The sequence below is a fragment of the Panthera tigris genome, chromosome A3 (genome assembly GCF_018350195.1).
Source record: "Panthera tigris isolate Pti1 chromosome A3, P.tigris_Pti1_mat1.1, whole genome shotgun sequence".
Classification (NCBI taxonomy): domain Eukaryota; kingdom Metazoa; phylum Chordata; class Mammalia; order Carnivora; family Felidae; genus Panthera; species Panthera tigris.
In genome coordinates, this window is record NC_056662.1 from 59,089,561 (window position 1) to 59,104,524 (window position 14,964).

A 14,964-nucleotide genomic window follows, 5' to 3' on the forward strand; every position below is an offset into this window, starting at 1 on the left:
AGATGTTCCACAGTTGCCAAAGCTTGTTCTGTATGCTTCTGAGTGTGTGGAACAGGTTGCTTCAGAGATTCATTGGCAAGTCAGCTGTTTAGAATTCAGGATGCATTGTCCCATCTGAAATGTTATTAAGGAAGCTTAGGATTCTGCAAAATCCATTCAACCTGTGGCAGAACTAAGCATTGCGGTGCTAGTCTTAGAAGACACTGTCAGAACACGAAGTGACCAGATAGGCATAGAATGTGAATTTTCTTGTCAGCATGTCAGTGCCCAAAGATGACAGGTTGCAAAGGAGGAGGATGGATAGAGGCTGGTCTCTTGGAGTCCTTGGAGTGCATTCAGGAGCTTTGGGGGCTGAAGGCACATAGACAGGGCTCTTTGACCTTACTGCAGGTACAGACGAGCTCCTGCACACAGCTTTGGTTAGGATTGCGTTTTAAATCACATGTAGACAAGAAAAAAGATTTTAGTAGCGTTCCTAAAGGTATGTGGCAAAGAGGTTTTTATTGGAGTCCGATAACTCAAAGGCGTGTAACAGATGGGGAGAAGGGATTATTATTTTTGTCAGGTACTTGTAAGATGTTTTTGCCCTCCCTGGGCGAGGAGGATGTCAGCCCATGGTGCATACCAGCAGCAGTGCTTGCCAGGGCCTGGAGGAGGTGTAACAGCCAGACCAGTGCAGGTGGGGAGCTGTAGTCCAGTGTGCACATGTTGCTATTAATCACCCAAGAGGAGTAGGTTTTGATTATTTTTTAAAAGTGAAATAAATGTCCCTTTGTTGATGCTGTGTTATGCTGATTTTTGTACTTTTTTGGTATCTACTTTTTCTCTCTAATTATGTTTTTAGGCTTTGCAAAATTTTTTTTAATGTTTATTTAGAAATAAAGAGCATGCTTGCATGAACAGGGGAGAGGCAGAGAGAGGAATAGAGAGAATCCCAAGCAGGCTCCACACTCAGTGCAGAACCTGACTTGGAGGCTTGATCTCATGACCACGAGATCACGACCTGGACTGTTACCAAGAGTTGGACACTTAATTGACTGAGCCACCCAGTGCCCCTAGACTTTGCAAAATTTTGGAAGCAAATGTTTCTTTGATTGTAAAGATCTGAAAATTATCTTTAAATTCTACTCAAAGGTTTCCCCCAAATCAGTTTTTTTGTAAATTATTACTCTGGACTAGCATTTTGTAAGATTCGTCTGGTCTAATCTCACTTTCCATGAATTTTTAAACTAATATGTAAATACTGACTTGACTGCTAACTTGGTTTTTTTCTAATTACCCTTTAATTTTGAGATCACTGTAGAGTCATATGCAGTTGTAAGAATGCAGAGTTCTGTGTACCCTTTACTCAGTTTACCCCAGTGGTAACATTCCAGAACTACAGTGCAGAGTTACAGTCACAATGTTGACAGTGATACAGTCAAGATGCAGAACATCACCATCACCACAAGGATCCCTGAGTTGCCATTTTATAGCCACACATCCCTCCCTCTCCCTGTCTCCCATCCCTGGCCCCCACCCCCCTTGAAAACCACTAATCTATTCTCCATAATTTAAGAATGTTATGTACAGTATGTGACCTTTTGGTTTTAGCTTTTTTTTATTCAACATAATTTTCTGGAGATTCATCCAACTTTAATTGGGTGTATCAATACTTTGTTCCTTTTTATTGACGAGTTATATTCCATGGTATGGATGCACCACTGTTTGTTATCCATATACCTGTTGAAGGACATCTGGGTTTTTTTCCATTTTGGGGCTTTACAAATGAAGTTTCTATAAACATTTGTATATAGGTTTTTGTGTGGATATAAATCTTCATTTCTCTGGGATAAATGCCCACGAATGCGATTGCTAGGTCACATGGTAGTTAAATGCCTAGGTTTTTTGTTTTTCTTTCTCTCTCTCTCTCTCTCTCTCTCTCTCTTTTTTTTTTTTTTTTTTTTTTTTTTTTTTTTTTTGTTTTAGGGGTAGGGAGGGGCAAAGGGAGAGAGAGAGAGTATTAAGCAGGCTCCATGCCCAGTGTAGAGTCTGACTTGGGGCTTGATCCCACAACCATGAAATCGTGACCTGAGCCGAAATTAAGAGTTGGATGCTCAACCAACTGAGTCACCCAAGCACCGTGCTTAGTTTCTAAAGAAACTGCCAAACTGTTTTCTGGAGTCCTATGCCATTTTACATTCCCACCAGCCATGTAAATTAGTCAGTGTCTCTACGGCCTCATTATCATTTGGAGTTTTCACTATTTTTTATTTTAGCCATTTTGATAGGTCTGTAGTGGTATCTCATTGTGGTTTTCATTTGTATTTGCCTGCTGGCTAATGACCTTGAGTAGCTGTTCATGTGTTTATTTGCCATTTGTAGATCCTCTTCAGTAAAATGCCAGTTCATGTCTTACCCATTTTCTAATTGGATTTTTTTTTTTGTCTGCAGAGTTTTGAGAATTCTTTACATATTCCAGATACTAGTCCATCGTCAGATATTTGATCTGCAAATATCTGCCCCCAGTATGTAGCTTGTCTTTCCATCCCCTTCATAGGGGTTTTGCAGAGCAAAAGTTTTTTCGGTGAGAGTCAGTTTATCAGCTTTTCCAAAGATTTTCTCCTATGTTTTCTTCAAAGTTTTATTACATTTAATTGCTGATCCATTTTGCATTCATTCTCGAGTAAAGTGTGAGGTTCAGGGAAAGGTTCATTTTTTTGGTCTATAGATGTCCAGTTGCCGGAGCATCGTTTGTTGAAAGGCCTTTCCTCCACCTAACTGATTTTGTACCTGTGTCCAATGTCAGTTGGCATATTTGTGGGGGCCTCTTTGTGGGGCCTCTGTTCTGTCTCGCTGATGTGTGTGTCTGTTCCTCCATAAGAATATGCTTTAACCTCTCTGTCTCCTAGCATACAGTGCGAAACAGGAATTTCTGTTGCTGACAGCCGTGCCAGATGTGGGGAAGTTACCCGGAGAGAAGCACTTTCCTGAGGAACTGAAGGTGGGCACAGCAAGGCAGAGGGCAATGAAGAGCAGAGCTGCTTCTCTCCAGTTTCACTGTGGTGTCTTCTTTCCACCTGCTGTGGCCCCATTGGGTCCCCTTGTCGCATGGGAACTAGCCTCCCCTCTGCTCATGTCAGCTGGTTTCCTCTAACCATCACTTTCTGCTTCATAGTTGTGACTTCTGTTACTTCTGCACCTTTCTGCTCATCTTTTTTAGCTTCTCTTTGGAGGTGGCATGGTCACATCTATTTTTATGTTCCTCACAGTGCTTTGTACATCATGGATCCTCTGTAAATGTTGATTGGGTTGAATTCCTGACCAGCTGAGAAGGAGCCTTGGCGGGGGAATGGAGGATGTTGGGCAAGATCAGGAGAAAACCAAGACAATGGGAAAAGGTCTCTGACCCAGAATCCTGGAACTTTAAAGTTAGGAGGGGGTATTGGACCAAGGAGCAGCTAATCTCCCCTCCAAGCACTATGGATAAGAAAACCGAGTTTAGGGAAAAGGCTAATCATCCCGAATCATCTGGGCATTAGTGGCAGAGCCCAAGGCTGCCGACTTCTACTCAGCACTCTTCTTGCTTGACATTCTGACTCCCAAGTCTTTCTCCTCAAGCTCCTTTTACACAAAACTTCCTAATCGTTCCCCAGCCAAGATGAGGAGCATACTCTTGAGATCCCCTCTTACTTCCTAACACCCATTCCGTGGTTTGGTTTGCAGTTATGCCAAAAGAAATGAAATGGGTAGACCGAGCTAGAAGACATTTATCAGCCCAGAATTTAACCATAGAGAAGGAGACAGTTCCTGTCCTTGATTTGCACAAGAAGGACAACAGATTAGAACCTGACAAAGTCTAGAAAGTGTGCACCTGGTTAGAGTGAAGTACTTTTGGAGTTTACAGGTTGTAGGACACTGATTGATTCGTCCGGTCTGCAGAACTCCCTGAAGCAGACCTGGAATGTTGCTTTTAGGTTGAGGCATTTCCAGGGCAAGGGAAGAGAGTGGATGGACCACAGAGACAGGAAACCAGAGAAACCTGAAGGAAATAGGAGAGTGGCCTTAATAGAAGGGGGTAAGGAAATAAATGTTTAGTTACTGGCATCAGTAATGACACAGAGGTGGGGTAAGAGTTTCACAAGAGAAATGCAGTGCTCTGAGACCAGGGTGCTGGTAGGATGCTGTGACTTGAAAAGAACAAAAGTGACCATCCTGGGGTGTGGCACTCTTAGGGGACAGAGGAACACACTTCCTGCAAAGGCTGTTGGCCTGCACGACTAATTGTGGTTGGAAATACTGCACCAGAACATGCCCTGCAATTCACAGAAGACTTTACTGAGTTTTAATCTTACCCGTCCTCAAAAACAGCCCTCTGAGCTGTAAGTATTTTTATTCTCATTTTGCATTTGGAAAGTGTGAGGCTCAAGGAACAGAGCCAGTGTATCAGGGACAGCAGGTAGTGGGCGGGGACTTTCAGCTACATGTCCCCTGTCCCCTGCACTTTCTCACATCAAGAGGTGTGAGGGAGTGGGGAACAGTGGTCAGACTCAGTGCTCTGAGACCAAGAGTTATTATGTTAAACTCAGCAATGTCTTCCCAAAAGAAAGGTGACTTCTAAAGGTGATCAGGTTGTGTAGCTCACCTTTAAGAGTTTATTTTGCACAGTTGTCGAGTGAATATTTTGTACACCTGAAACTAATACAATGTTGTATGTTGGTTATACTTCCAATTTTTAAAAACTGCAAAAGAACGTTTATTTTGTGCTAAATATAGCTGAATATTTGAATGGAAAATAATGTCAGTCATTAAAATTGGTTTAGTATAGTTGCAAAGGAAGAAAACAGAAAACCATGCCAGTCCATAAGCTCCATTGAATGAGCAGTTGTCTTCCTTTATATTTAATGCTTAAGCTTGAAGAAAAGCAAATTTGAAAAGGAGGAAGATTTTCTGCAGTTTCTTGAGAACTTGTTTGGAGGTGCTGCCCTGCGATGCATTGGTCTTGAGTGTCATCCGTGATCCAGGTTAGATCTGAGGTTTAAAGCAATTGGAATAGAGTGAAGAGAGGAGACAGAGACTGTGTCGATAAGTAAGCAAGAGTTGGGGTCAGGGAGGGAATGAGGTTAAATTAGACTCCCATTTATGAAAGCACGAAGGCAAAGGCCAGGGTGGTGGGCTCGTGTCCATGCTCCCTAGGGAGGAAGACAGGTCCCTGGGAAGGATCAGAGCTGGGTAAGTCTGCAGGTGCCTGCTCTCACTTCTAGAATGTCTTGACCTCAAGAAGTAGCCATTAGGAATTCCCAAGACACTCTTCCCTTCACCAGGGAAACCCAGGAAATTCAGTCAAACCTGTGAGAAGGGATGTCAGGGAGTTTGGTTATGGCAGATCCATGAGGGAAAGCAGAGAACTGGTGTGGTGGGGTGGAATCCTCTGTTACAGTCTTTCCAGTGTGTTCTCATGTGTTTTGGAAGGCTATATCTCTCTCCCCCATTTTACACCTGACTTAGTCCCAGGGGAGGACTCGTTGTTACAGCAGCCTCATAAATGATTGCTTTGGAAACCTAGTGCATTTTAACAGATAAAAGGCCATTTTGGTCCATTCAATAAAGTTAATTTAGGGGACCATCTGATTTGAATTCTTGGAAGAAGTTCTGTGTAACTTAAAAGGAATGAATAGACAATAAACAGCAACAGAAACATTTCAAAATGCTGAGGAAAAGAGCCACAGTGGAGGTGGCCAAAGGAGTGGGGTTGGCAGAAACAGACTCTTTATTCAGAACTGCCTTTCAGAATGCTTCTTGGGAAGTCAGGAGATCTCTGTGGGCAGACATTCTACCGTGATGTGAACAGGGAGGGGGTAATAAGTCACTGAGGACAGGGTGTCACTGAACTGCTGGCATATTCCCTCTGCCTGCTCTGTCTTCCTCATCTCCTACCCCCCAACACACACTCAGGGCATGTACACCCTCATGTACATGGACAGTGCCATATATTCTTACTCAGCTGAGGCTTTCCCCGTGTCTCCACAGAACACTGAAACCAGCCAAACACAGAGTAAAGACTCGATAAATACTCGTCAAACAGTTGACTCTCCTGAGTGACGGAGCAGTAGAATTTTGAATCAAGTGTTAACAAAAGCCATTTTCTGTTATAGATATTCTGTTAGGTTCTAAAGCGGTCCCCAAAAGTGTATGTCATAATTTGGAACTTGAGCTTTTTCATCTTTTTTGTTTTTTTAAGTCCACTTGCTCTTAAGAAGGAAAGTCAAATGAACCCATTTTGCGTCTGCTTTCCTTGCCAACCATACTGACTCATATCTGATTTATTGGGCAGTGGAAAGGCCCTGTGGCCAATTCAGGAAGTGTCTAGAAATAGTGGTTGTCATTCTGTAGAAAAGGGGAGGAAGGAAAGAAGAAAAGGGTTCATAGCTGGTAAGAAAGGGACAGGCCAGCCCTGCAAAGAAATTCAGGGGGATCTGGCAGAGTTGTGGCTTTTAGTTAGTGAAGATCATGCTGAAGAAAGACAAAAATGTGCTATGTTTGTAGAGCTACCTTTGGATACATAAAGTAACCCAGATGTGGTAGAAACCCAACCACAGAGGACTTGGACCAGTTTTCTAGAACCTCTTAGAAGTCTTTATAGGTGCTCCTCCCCACCAGGCAATAGTTTTAATTCATCTTTTTTATGAAGAAGTAAGTTATGTTCATTTTGTATTTTAAGGAAATAGCCAGCATTAAAAGGAAAAAACATCAGCTACGGTCCATCACAATCCGTGGCTCTCTTCAGTCACTATCAGAAGTTTTATTATGTTTCCTTTTTTAAAAACATTCATTGAGGTATAACACCTGTATGGTGTAAAACTACATTTCCTGAATGTCAAGCACATGGTTATGTGTCTTAACCTGCGTTGAAGGAGAGGGGGCGGGCTCTGCACCCTAGTGGTGTGAGTAGTGTGGGAAGTGTAGCCACTGTGAGCAAATGGTGGAGCACACATCAGCACTAGTTTCTGCTGGAAGGAGTCCTCCCACCTGGTGGGAAGATCCATGTGAGCTGTGGGGCGAAGTCTGATCCCAAAACCCCTGCCCACCTCCTAACCTAGGCCTCCTAACCTAAAATGACTTTCTCCCTCTGTTGCACATGGGCCTAATCCCTGCCCCCGTGTCCTGAGGAAAAAAAGACATTTTCTGAACAGGATTACAGATGGCTCCCTGCCTTCCAGGCAAATCAGCCGCGAGACCCACGCTGACCTGTCCTGGCAAAATTTGTAACGTGCTGGAACATGACAGAAAAAAAATCCTACAGGCACCCAGGTATTAAAAATGGGTTGCCTGCAAAGAGTGGCAGTCAGGTGGGCCGCACGTGCACCTCCCTGCAGCCGTCGGTGCCAGCCTGAGGTGTCCTAGGGACGGTTTTCACCCTGAAGTCACACTCTGTGTGTGAAGGCTACAGAGGAACTGTCCTAGCTACACACAGACTGGGAATGATACTGTTTCTGAGAGGAGAAACTACTGAGAGACCTACTTCAGATAACTCGGAGGTGAACAAAACAAACGCTTCCGAATCCAGACGGCATATGATAAAAAAAAACAGCAGCCACAGCGTCCTGGTGCAGCTTGCACCCCAACCTCAGAGGCCCAGCCGGAGGCCGTGCCCGCAGCGGTTCCCGTGGTCCTGGGCTGGTCGTAGGCTGCCAGCGCGCCCACTTCCGCTTGCTCCCAGGCCCGCTTTCCCGGCAGCCGGGGGGATCTCTGGACCCATGCTCACGCGGATGTATTCACCGGGTGGGAGGACGTGCCCCGACACCTGCCCGCAGTGTCCACGCCTCAGGTACAGCTGACACCGCTACCGCGCAGAACTCGTCCCCTTTGCTTAAACCACAGTACAGGGAAGCTTAACCGCGTGCTTGTCACGGAGGAGGTGGAATAATGGCTTTTGCATTTTTAAAACACACTGAGTTAATTTAGTTAATAATTTAATCATGAATTTTAATTAAACTGTTTTACCAGTATACCAGAGGGTCTTCCAAACAGCCAGCACGTGTGTTGATGACTGGTCCTTAGGTACAGATCACATACGTACACTCAGAATTGAGTGGAAGGAAGTGCTAGGGAGCAGGAAGGGGGCAGAAACTGGCCTTCACTAAGATCCCTGAATGCAAAGTACCCTGCTTGTCCAAGAAGCTATGGGCCACAATGCTTGCCATCAGCCAAGTGTCCGGCGGCTCACCCACTGCTGCCTCCTAGGTCTGTGCAAGCTGAGGAGGAAGAAGCATCTTCATGTCTCTGCTGAGCTTTGGTCTGGCACATCCATGTAGCCTGAATCCCGTGAAAGTGAATGGTACCTACAGAGCTCTGCTCTTCCTATGAGGTCAGGGGGCAGGGCCTCCCTGGTGGCTTCTATTTTCTATTAACAAGGCCCTTGTGCCTCTTTTGCCTCCTTGTTACTTGCAGCCGACCGGGAAAGTGCTTTCAGACAGCCGGCTTGTTCAACCCCTGGTCTATATGGAGCGCCTGGAACTCATCAGAAATGTCTGCAGGGATGAAGCCCTGAAGAATCTCTCACACACTGCAGTATCCAAGTTTGTCCTGGACCGGATATTTGTCTGTGACAAGCACAAGATTCTTTTCTGCCAGACTCCTAAAGTGGGCAACACCCAGTGGAAGAAGGTGCTGATCGTGTTAAACGGTGCGTGCAGCGCCTGGTGGATGTGTGTGGTCAGTGGACAGCAGGGTTTGCCTGGGGAGGGGCACTGTGGCCTGGGCAGGGGAGACGGAGGAGGACTGCAGTAAGGAGCTAAGGGAAGGGACAGTTGTCCTGGAGGGGCTGCTAACCTTGTAGTCAGTTCTCTGTTGTTTTCCCTGTTGAAGTTGTACTTTAAAAGTTGGTGGTTTAAAAGTTTTAGATACTGAGGTTTCAAAGGGCCCTGCCCACGGCCAGAATCTCCTCACTTTCCACAGTGGAATCCCTGTCTCAGGCAGCCTGCCTACCCCCAGGTTGACCCCTTTTCTTCTCTTCAGATGCGTTGCCTTGCTTCTCATCTGTTGCTAGTTCTGTCCTGATAAGTCGAGGCTCCACACTCACTGCCCTCCCAGCTGTCCCTCTGTAGTGGGAGGGCCTGCACCCATGCCTGGGAGGGCTGCCCCCTTCACCCACAGATTAGGTGTTCTGTGCCGCTTGGGTAGAAAGAAAGCATCTCCATTTTACACTGAGCTTCCATAGTCAGAGGATTCAATTGACTTGCTTTAGGAAATCGGATCTTTATTTGGGAACAAATTAGATCATTGAAAAGTGACCTCATACATTACAGGTTTTGATTACTCACAATTCTCTTCAGATATCATGTTTGTTTAAACTCCAATTACCTTGAGTAGGTCCAAGATAAATATGGGCTCTGTTAAATTCAGCTTCAAAAGGAAATCATTCCAGGACCAGGAATCAGCCCTCAGAGCACTGTGGGAGGTGGCCCTGGGGTCTCTGTCCTCTAGCTCACATCTCCTGCTGTCCTCAGAGTTGTGGGTCATTTGGCCTTTTCATGGTTGTTTGGGGGAGAAAAGGGAGACACTTGCTTCATTTTATAGTGTTTAATGTGCTTCTTGAGTCGTCAGAACGTTTGATTTTTGACATCAAAGATTGAGGTTACAAATCAAATTTAAAACAATAATTACACAAATGTCTCACAAATCTGCCAGCACAAGTGCAAAGCATCAGACTTTAAAGAAGTAAACACCAATTTACAAGGGCAGGATAAAAATGGAGGCAGGTTTGCCAGGCCATAAAATAGAGGATGGTTCCGGTGGCTGTCTTCAGTGGTCCCTGGAGACACCTGCATGGGGACAAGTACTTGAGCAGGTCCCGGCACACATCCTCAGAGCTGGTTCTTTCATTGTCCCCTCAAGAGCAGACGTTCATCTTGCTCATTTTATGGTCATCCATAGTACTTTGCGCAGAGTTCTGGACTGGCACTTACATATCTGGAGAAGGTATAAGTCAAACAGACAAGGCAGTGGCCACTGCCTAGATGGCCCGACAGAGATCCTTCTCTGCTGGACTCCAACACAAGAGGATTAACACAAATAAGGATGGAAGGTTTGCAGAGGCCTGGCTGGAACCTTCATGGATAATGACATTTTGTTTCCATTTGGCTAAAAAAAGAATGAAAAACCTACTCAGTCCACCAGCTGAGGACGGAGTGTACCCAGGGTTTCTGCTCTGCCTTCTTAAACCCTCCTTGTCCTCCTTGTCCTTTGCTTCAGATATATCACACTGCTCCCACAACAGTGGCCAGGTTTTCCTAGCACCAGTCAGCTTTGCCACTTGCCAGTCTGGGACATGGTGAGGTTGCCTAGGAACCACCTTAGGCCTGGGGATGTGGGACTGGGAGAGCCAAGCCCATTGGGAGTAATGGGCTCCCCACCCCGGCCCCCGACAGGGCCTCAGGCACCAGTATGTTTCACAGTGCCACTCCTCTGGCTTTTCCCCCGCAGTTTCGGGGTAGAATGAGTATTGCTTGTTTTAAGAATTCTGTATGCATACCGGGATCTTTTTTACATGTCAGATTTAACCTAATTTAGGTGTGCTGCCAGGAGTAGGTATTGGCAGTGTCCCTCCCCTTATCCCCCCACCCCCAACTTATCTATTGGCTTATGGATTACCAGAAGCTTTTCTTCACTCTCTCCTCTTGGCACAGCAGTTGGAATTCAAAGACCTAAACTGAGATTTAGGGGATGGACTTGTGGGGAACATGGGGCCCAAGTTAAGAAACCAAGCATCCTCCTTTACAGGTAGCACTGAGGTGGCCAACCTGTACTCCCTTGTTTCCTTACCAGGGGCCTTTCCTTCCATTGAGGAGATCCCTGAAAATGTGGTTCATGACCATGAGAAGAATGGCCTCCCTCGTCTCTCTTCCTTCAGTGATGCAGAAATTCAGAAGCGGTAGGAGAGGTTCCTAAGGGGAGGGGGATTTTTGTAAAATCCAAGGCCCAGTTCCCTCCTTACCATGCGTATCAAACTGCTCTGAGGACTACTGGGGGCTTTTGGTTTACTTGGGCGAGAGGCCACTGAGCATATGCTCAGAGTTCAGTGCATTTAAAGTCACAAACCTTTATGAGAATTTCACAATGTTTTCTCCACTCTTACCTTCCTGCGATCCATTAAAACAAAGGTTACACAATTTTCTTAGTAGAAATGAGTAGTTGTCTTTGTTCTGCTTTGGTCCTGTTAAATTTTATGGATTCCTTACTTAATAGAACCTTTATGTCACAGGAAAGGGATTTGCATTACAGGGGATTCCCACTTAGTTTTTCATTTTTTTCCAAAGGTATTACACCTGCTTCTGTCGTAGCTGCCCTAAGGAGAGGGGTGGGGGATGGACCTGACATAGGCAGAGAGAGACAGACCTCACTGACCACAGCAAGGATGGAGACTGGGCATTTTAAAAATCACTTAGCTAGTAAATTGAAAATTTCTTTTTAGGGGCACCTGGGTGGCTCCGTCAGTTAAACGTCCAACTTCAGCTCAGGTCATGATCTCATGGTTCGGGAGTTCGAGCCTGGAGCCTTGTTTTGGATGCTGTCTCTCTCTCTCTCTCTCTCTCTCTCTCTCTCTCTCTCTCTCTCTCTCTCTCCCCCCCCCACTTGTGCTTGCTCTCTCTCTCAAAAGTAAATAAACATTAAAAAAAATTTTTTTTTTAATTTCTTTTCATTAGCCAAGAAATGACCCCATAAAACAAAGCTTAAAAGGAATCAGAATGTGTAAGCAGCAAATAAATGTCAGGGCACCAAATGAACTCTGACCTCCCTTACTTTTCAGCCACTTGATTTTCATTGCTTCTGGCATTGTTTGGTCTTCCCAGTTTGCACAAAACCTGTAGAATGCAGGTGTTAAATGCCAGATCAGAGAGCCTCCTGGGTAAGGGTGTCTTGCTATCCTCCTAAGCACTGATCTCATGGGAGCTTTTGTGAGAAAAGAGGAGTTCAAGTGTGCAGAACACTGAGCGCAGTTTCCTGCATGGAGTAAGCACCGTAATTACCTCAGTGGCTGATGTCGTCATTGTTCCATCAGCACCATTACAGGCCCATCATGCTGCCACCACTGCACCACCCCCGTCACTATTGGCAGCTCCCCTGGGCCGCCTTCCTGCCAGCTGGAGCCTGCAGCCTTGTTCCCCACTTCTCTTACCTGTCCCCTGCTCTGGCTGTCCTTCCCCTGGCAGTTGTGAATTGACTCTATACAGATGGACCCTAAAGTAACTTTCTCTGGCCTCCGCTATTCCTATCTCACTCAGGGTTCCTGGCCTTATCAGTTCTCTGCCCAACAAGACTTTTAAATGTCCTTGAAGTTTTGGAATATTCGAATATCTATTCAGATAAATAGATGTCTTCACAGTGACCTTCTCGGATGAGGAGTCCTGTGGCCTGGGACAGTTATGGTTTCTGAGCCCCCACTTCCTCACCGTAAGATGGGTCAGTAGCAAGATCTGCTTCCAAAGGTGGCTGAGTGGATTCAGAAGTGCATGTCACTTGCTCCTCACAGGAGTGCGTTCTAGACATGGTGGCGGCGGCTGCAGCAGGGACCCTCCCCTTTCCCACCTTGCCCTGGTTACCATCAACAGCATTGGCCTAACTGCTTGTTTATCTTCATTTCCTTCCTTAGCTTGAAAACATACTTCAAGTTTTTTATCGTAAGAGATCCCTTCGAAAGGCTGATTTCTGCATTTAAGGATAAATTTGTTCACAATCCCCGCTTTGAGCCTTGGTACAGGCATGAGATTGCCCCTGGCATCATTAGGAAATATAGGAGGAACCGGACAGAGACCAGGGGCATCCAGTTTGAAGATTTTGTACGTTACCTGGGTGATCCAAACCACAGATGGCTGGACCTTCAGTTTGGGGACCACATCATTCACTGGGTGACGTACGTTGAACTGTGTGCACCCTGTGAGATAAAGTACAGTGTGATCGGTCACCACGAGACCCTGGAGGATGATGCCCCATACATCTTAAAAGAAGCTGGCATAGACCACCTGGTATCTTACCCCACCATCCCTCCGGGCATTACCGTGTATAACAGAACCAAGGTGGAGCGCTACTTTCTGGGCATCAGCAAACGAGATATCCGGCGCCTGTATGCACGTTTTGAAGGGGACTTTAAGCTCTTTGGGTATCAGAAACCAGACTTTTTGCTAAACTAATGTGTAGAACTGTGAATTCACATCTTTGTTAGACCAGAGGCTAACCAGGTGGGAGATGTGGGCACAGAAATGACACGTCCTCCATTCCATTCCTACTGGAGATGCCGCAGTCCCCCATGGACCTGTGCATGCCTCGGCCGATGAAGCTGGACCCTAACCGTTATGACTTAGTTTGGACATAAGGTGCACTGAGGGCCCTGGCAGCTTCCCCCTCGGTCCTCTCCCCTGTCAATGCCATAAGGCCTTCGCTCTCCTCAGAAGGGGAAAGGGACTAAACATTTGTAGTCTGACAGTCTGGGAAGAAAAATTACATGGTGTAGGAGTCATTTCCATTTCCTTCAGTTGTGGAAGAGGCAGATACACAGCTCCCTGAAGGGTGGGGTCCCGCCTGTCACTGGAGGGTTGCAAGACTAGCACCCAGCACTTTTAGGAGAGAGGGAGAAGCTAATGGTCCGCAGAAGTCACATGGGGCTGATACAGGATCAAATCTGAGTAATAAAATTACACCTCTGGCTTTCGTCCTAGTGCTGCTATAATCACAGGCAAACCATTTTTCCATGACTCTCTTGTTCCTGTGAAATTCAGAGGTGACCCAAAGGTACTTTTCAGCAATTCATCTTTCCAAGATCTGTGCCTATGTACTTCTAGTCCATATTTCTGAACTGCCTGCCAAACACTTGTCTCACTCAGCCCAAGAGATACAACTTTGGAAAGTGAGGGGACTATACATTCTTTCCATCTGAGAAAGGGAACATCTCTGGGGGCCTTATAGGGCACATAGCATGGGGGAAGGGAGAGCTGCTTAGGTTTTGGCACTCCAGCTGCTGTGGATTTGAGCATGTCCATCCTCTTTGTCCCATCCTGATGGACAACACCCATCTCTAGGGCCCCCCTCCGGGACCAGAGGCAAGTGTGGGAAACTTGCCAGCACTGCAGAATCAGTGCAGTTTACACATTGCTGTTTCCTTTCATCTCTGCAAAATGCTCACCACTGGACCCATTTCTGATAATGCCATCATCCTGAACTATAAGTTGGATACTCAAGTTCACCAGCAATAAAATCCTGGGCCAAGGCAGCCTCCAGTAACACATCTTCCAGGCACGGAGGAGCAAGCCACAGCTACTATTTCAGATGTCAACTGACAATGAGGGCTCTTGAGATTTAGGATAATTTCCCTGTGAAAAGTCCTAAGTGCCCGACTCTGCACAGTGCCCATGAACCCTGCTTTTCTTCCAGGCAGCCTCAACCTTCCCTCTCTCAAAATGGCTTCCTGAGTTTGTAAATGTGAAAGTAAAAGAAAATAAAAAATATGTGCCAAATCTAACATGTGCTGCGGTTCCAGGGGAGGTGCTCCATGGCCACACGTGGTCCTTGAGACCTGGTGACAGTGATAGGCAGCTCAGGCCTGCTTAGATGGCTGCTAGGGACAGGACTGTGGAAGGGAAGCACGGCTAAAGTGTGACCATTGGCAACATTGATGACAGGCAGTGTGGTAGCCTTTCATCCTCAACTGAAACACAAAGGGTGTAACAGGAGTTATTTTTCTGTAAAGTTTTAGCAAAGTCTTGTTAAAGTCATTTCATACCTAATGAGCTGATTACCTCTTTTCTATTTGAAACGTTATAGTGTGAATAGTAATGTATGAATTTAAGGCCTTAAAGTTAGTCCTAATTTAAAAAGATAACGTTTTCTTTCTTAAACAAAAGGTTGGACACCTGGGTGCCATCCCCCACTTCTGGCATTTAGATTTAGGTCATTTTTCTCTAGCATTTGGTTCATTTTCCTAACATATTT

The 14,964-nt window shown here is 45.8% G+C and overlaps 1 protein-coding gene across 4 annotated transcripts in view; it reads left to right on the forward strand.

The window, feature by feature from the left end:
• The window catches only part of CHST10 (carbohydrate sulfotransferase 10), a 30,182-nt gene extending 15,693 nt beyond the window's left edge, over window positions 1–14,489 (forward strand). For 3 of the 4 annotated variants that reach the window (XM_042981176.1, XM_042981175.1, XM_042981177.1), the window contains 4 exons: window positions 2,892–2,983; window positions 8,431–8,665; window positions 10,807–10,912; window positions 12,632–14,489. In XM_042981176.1, coding sequence (XP_042837110.1) covers window positions 2,892–2,983; window positions 8,431–8,665; window positions 10,807–10,912; window positions 12,632–13,169 — 971 coding nt within the window. In that variant the 3' untranslated portion in view covers window positions 13,170–14,489. Of the gene's footprint in view, window positions 1–2,891; window positions 2,984–3,251; window positions 3,381–8,430; window positions 8,666–10,806; window positions 10,913–12,631 lie in introns of those variants that run through there. The other variant, XM_007097791.2, reaches the window with a different exon arrangement.
• Window positions 14,490–14,964: the final 475 nt, after the last annotated feature.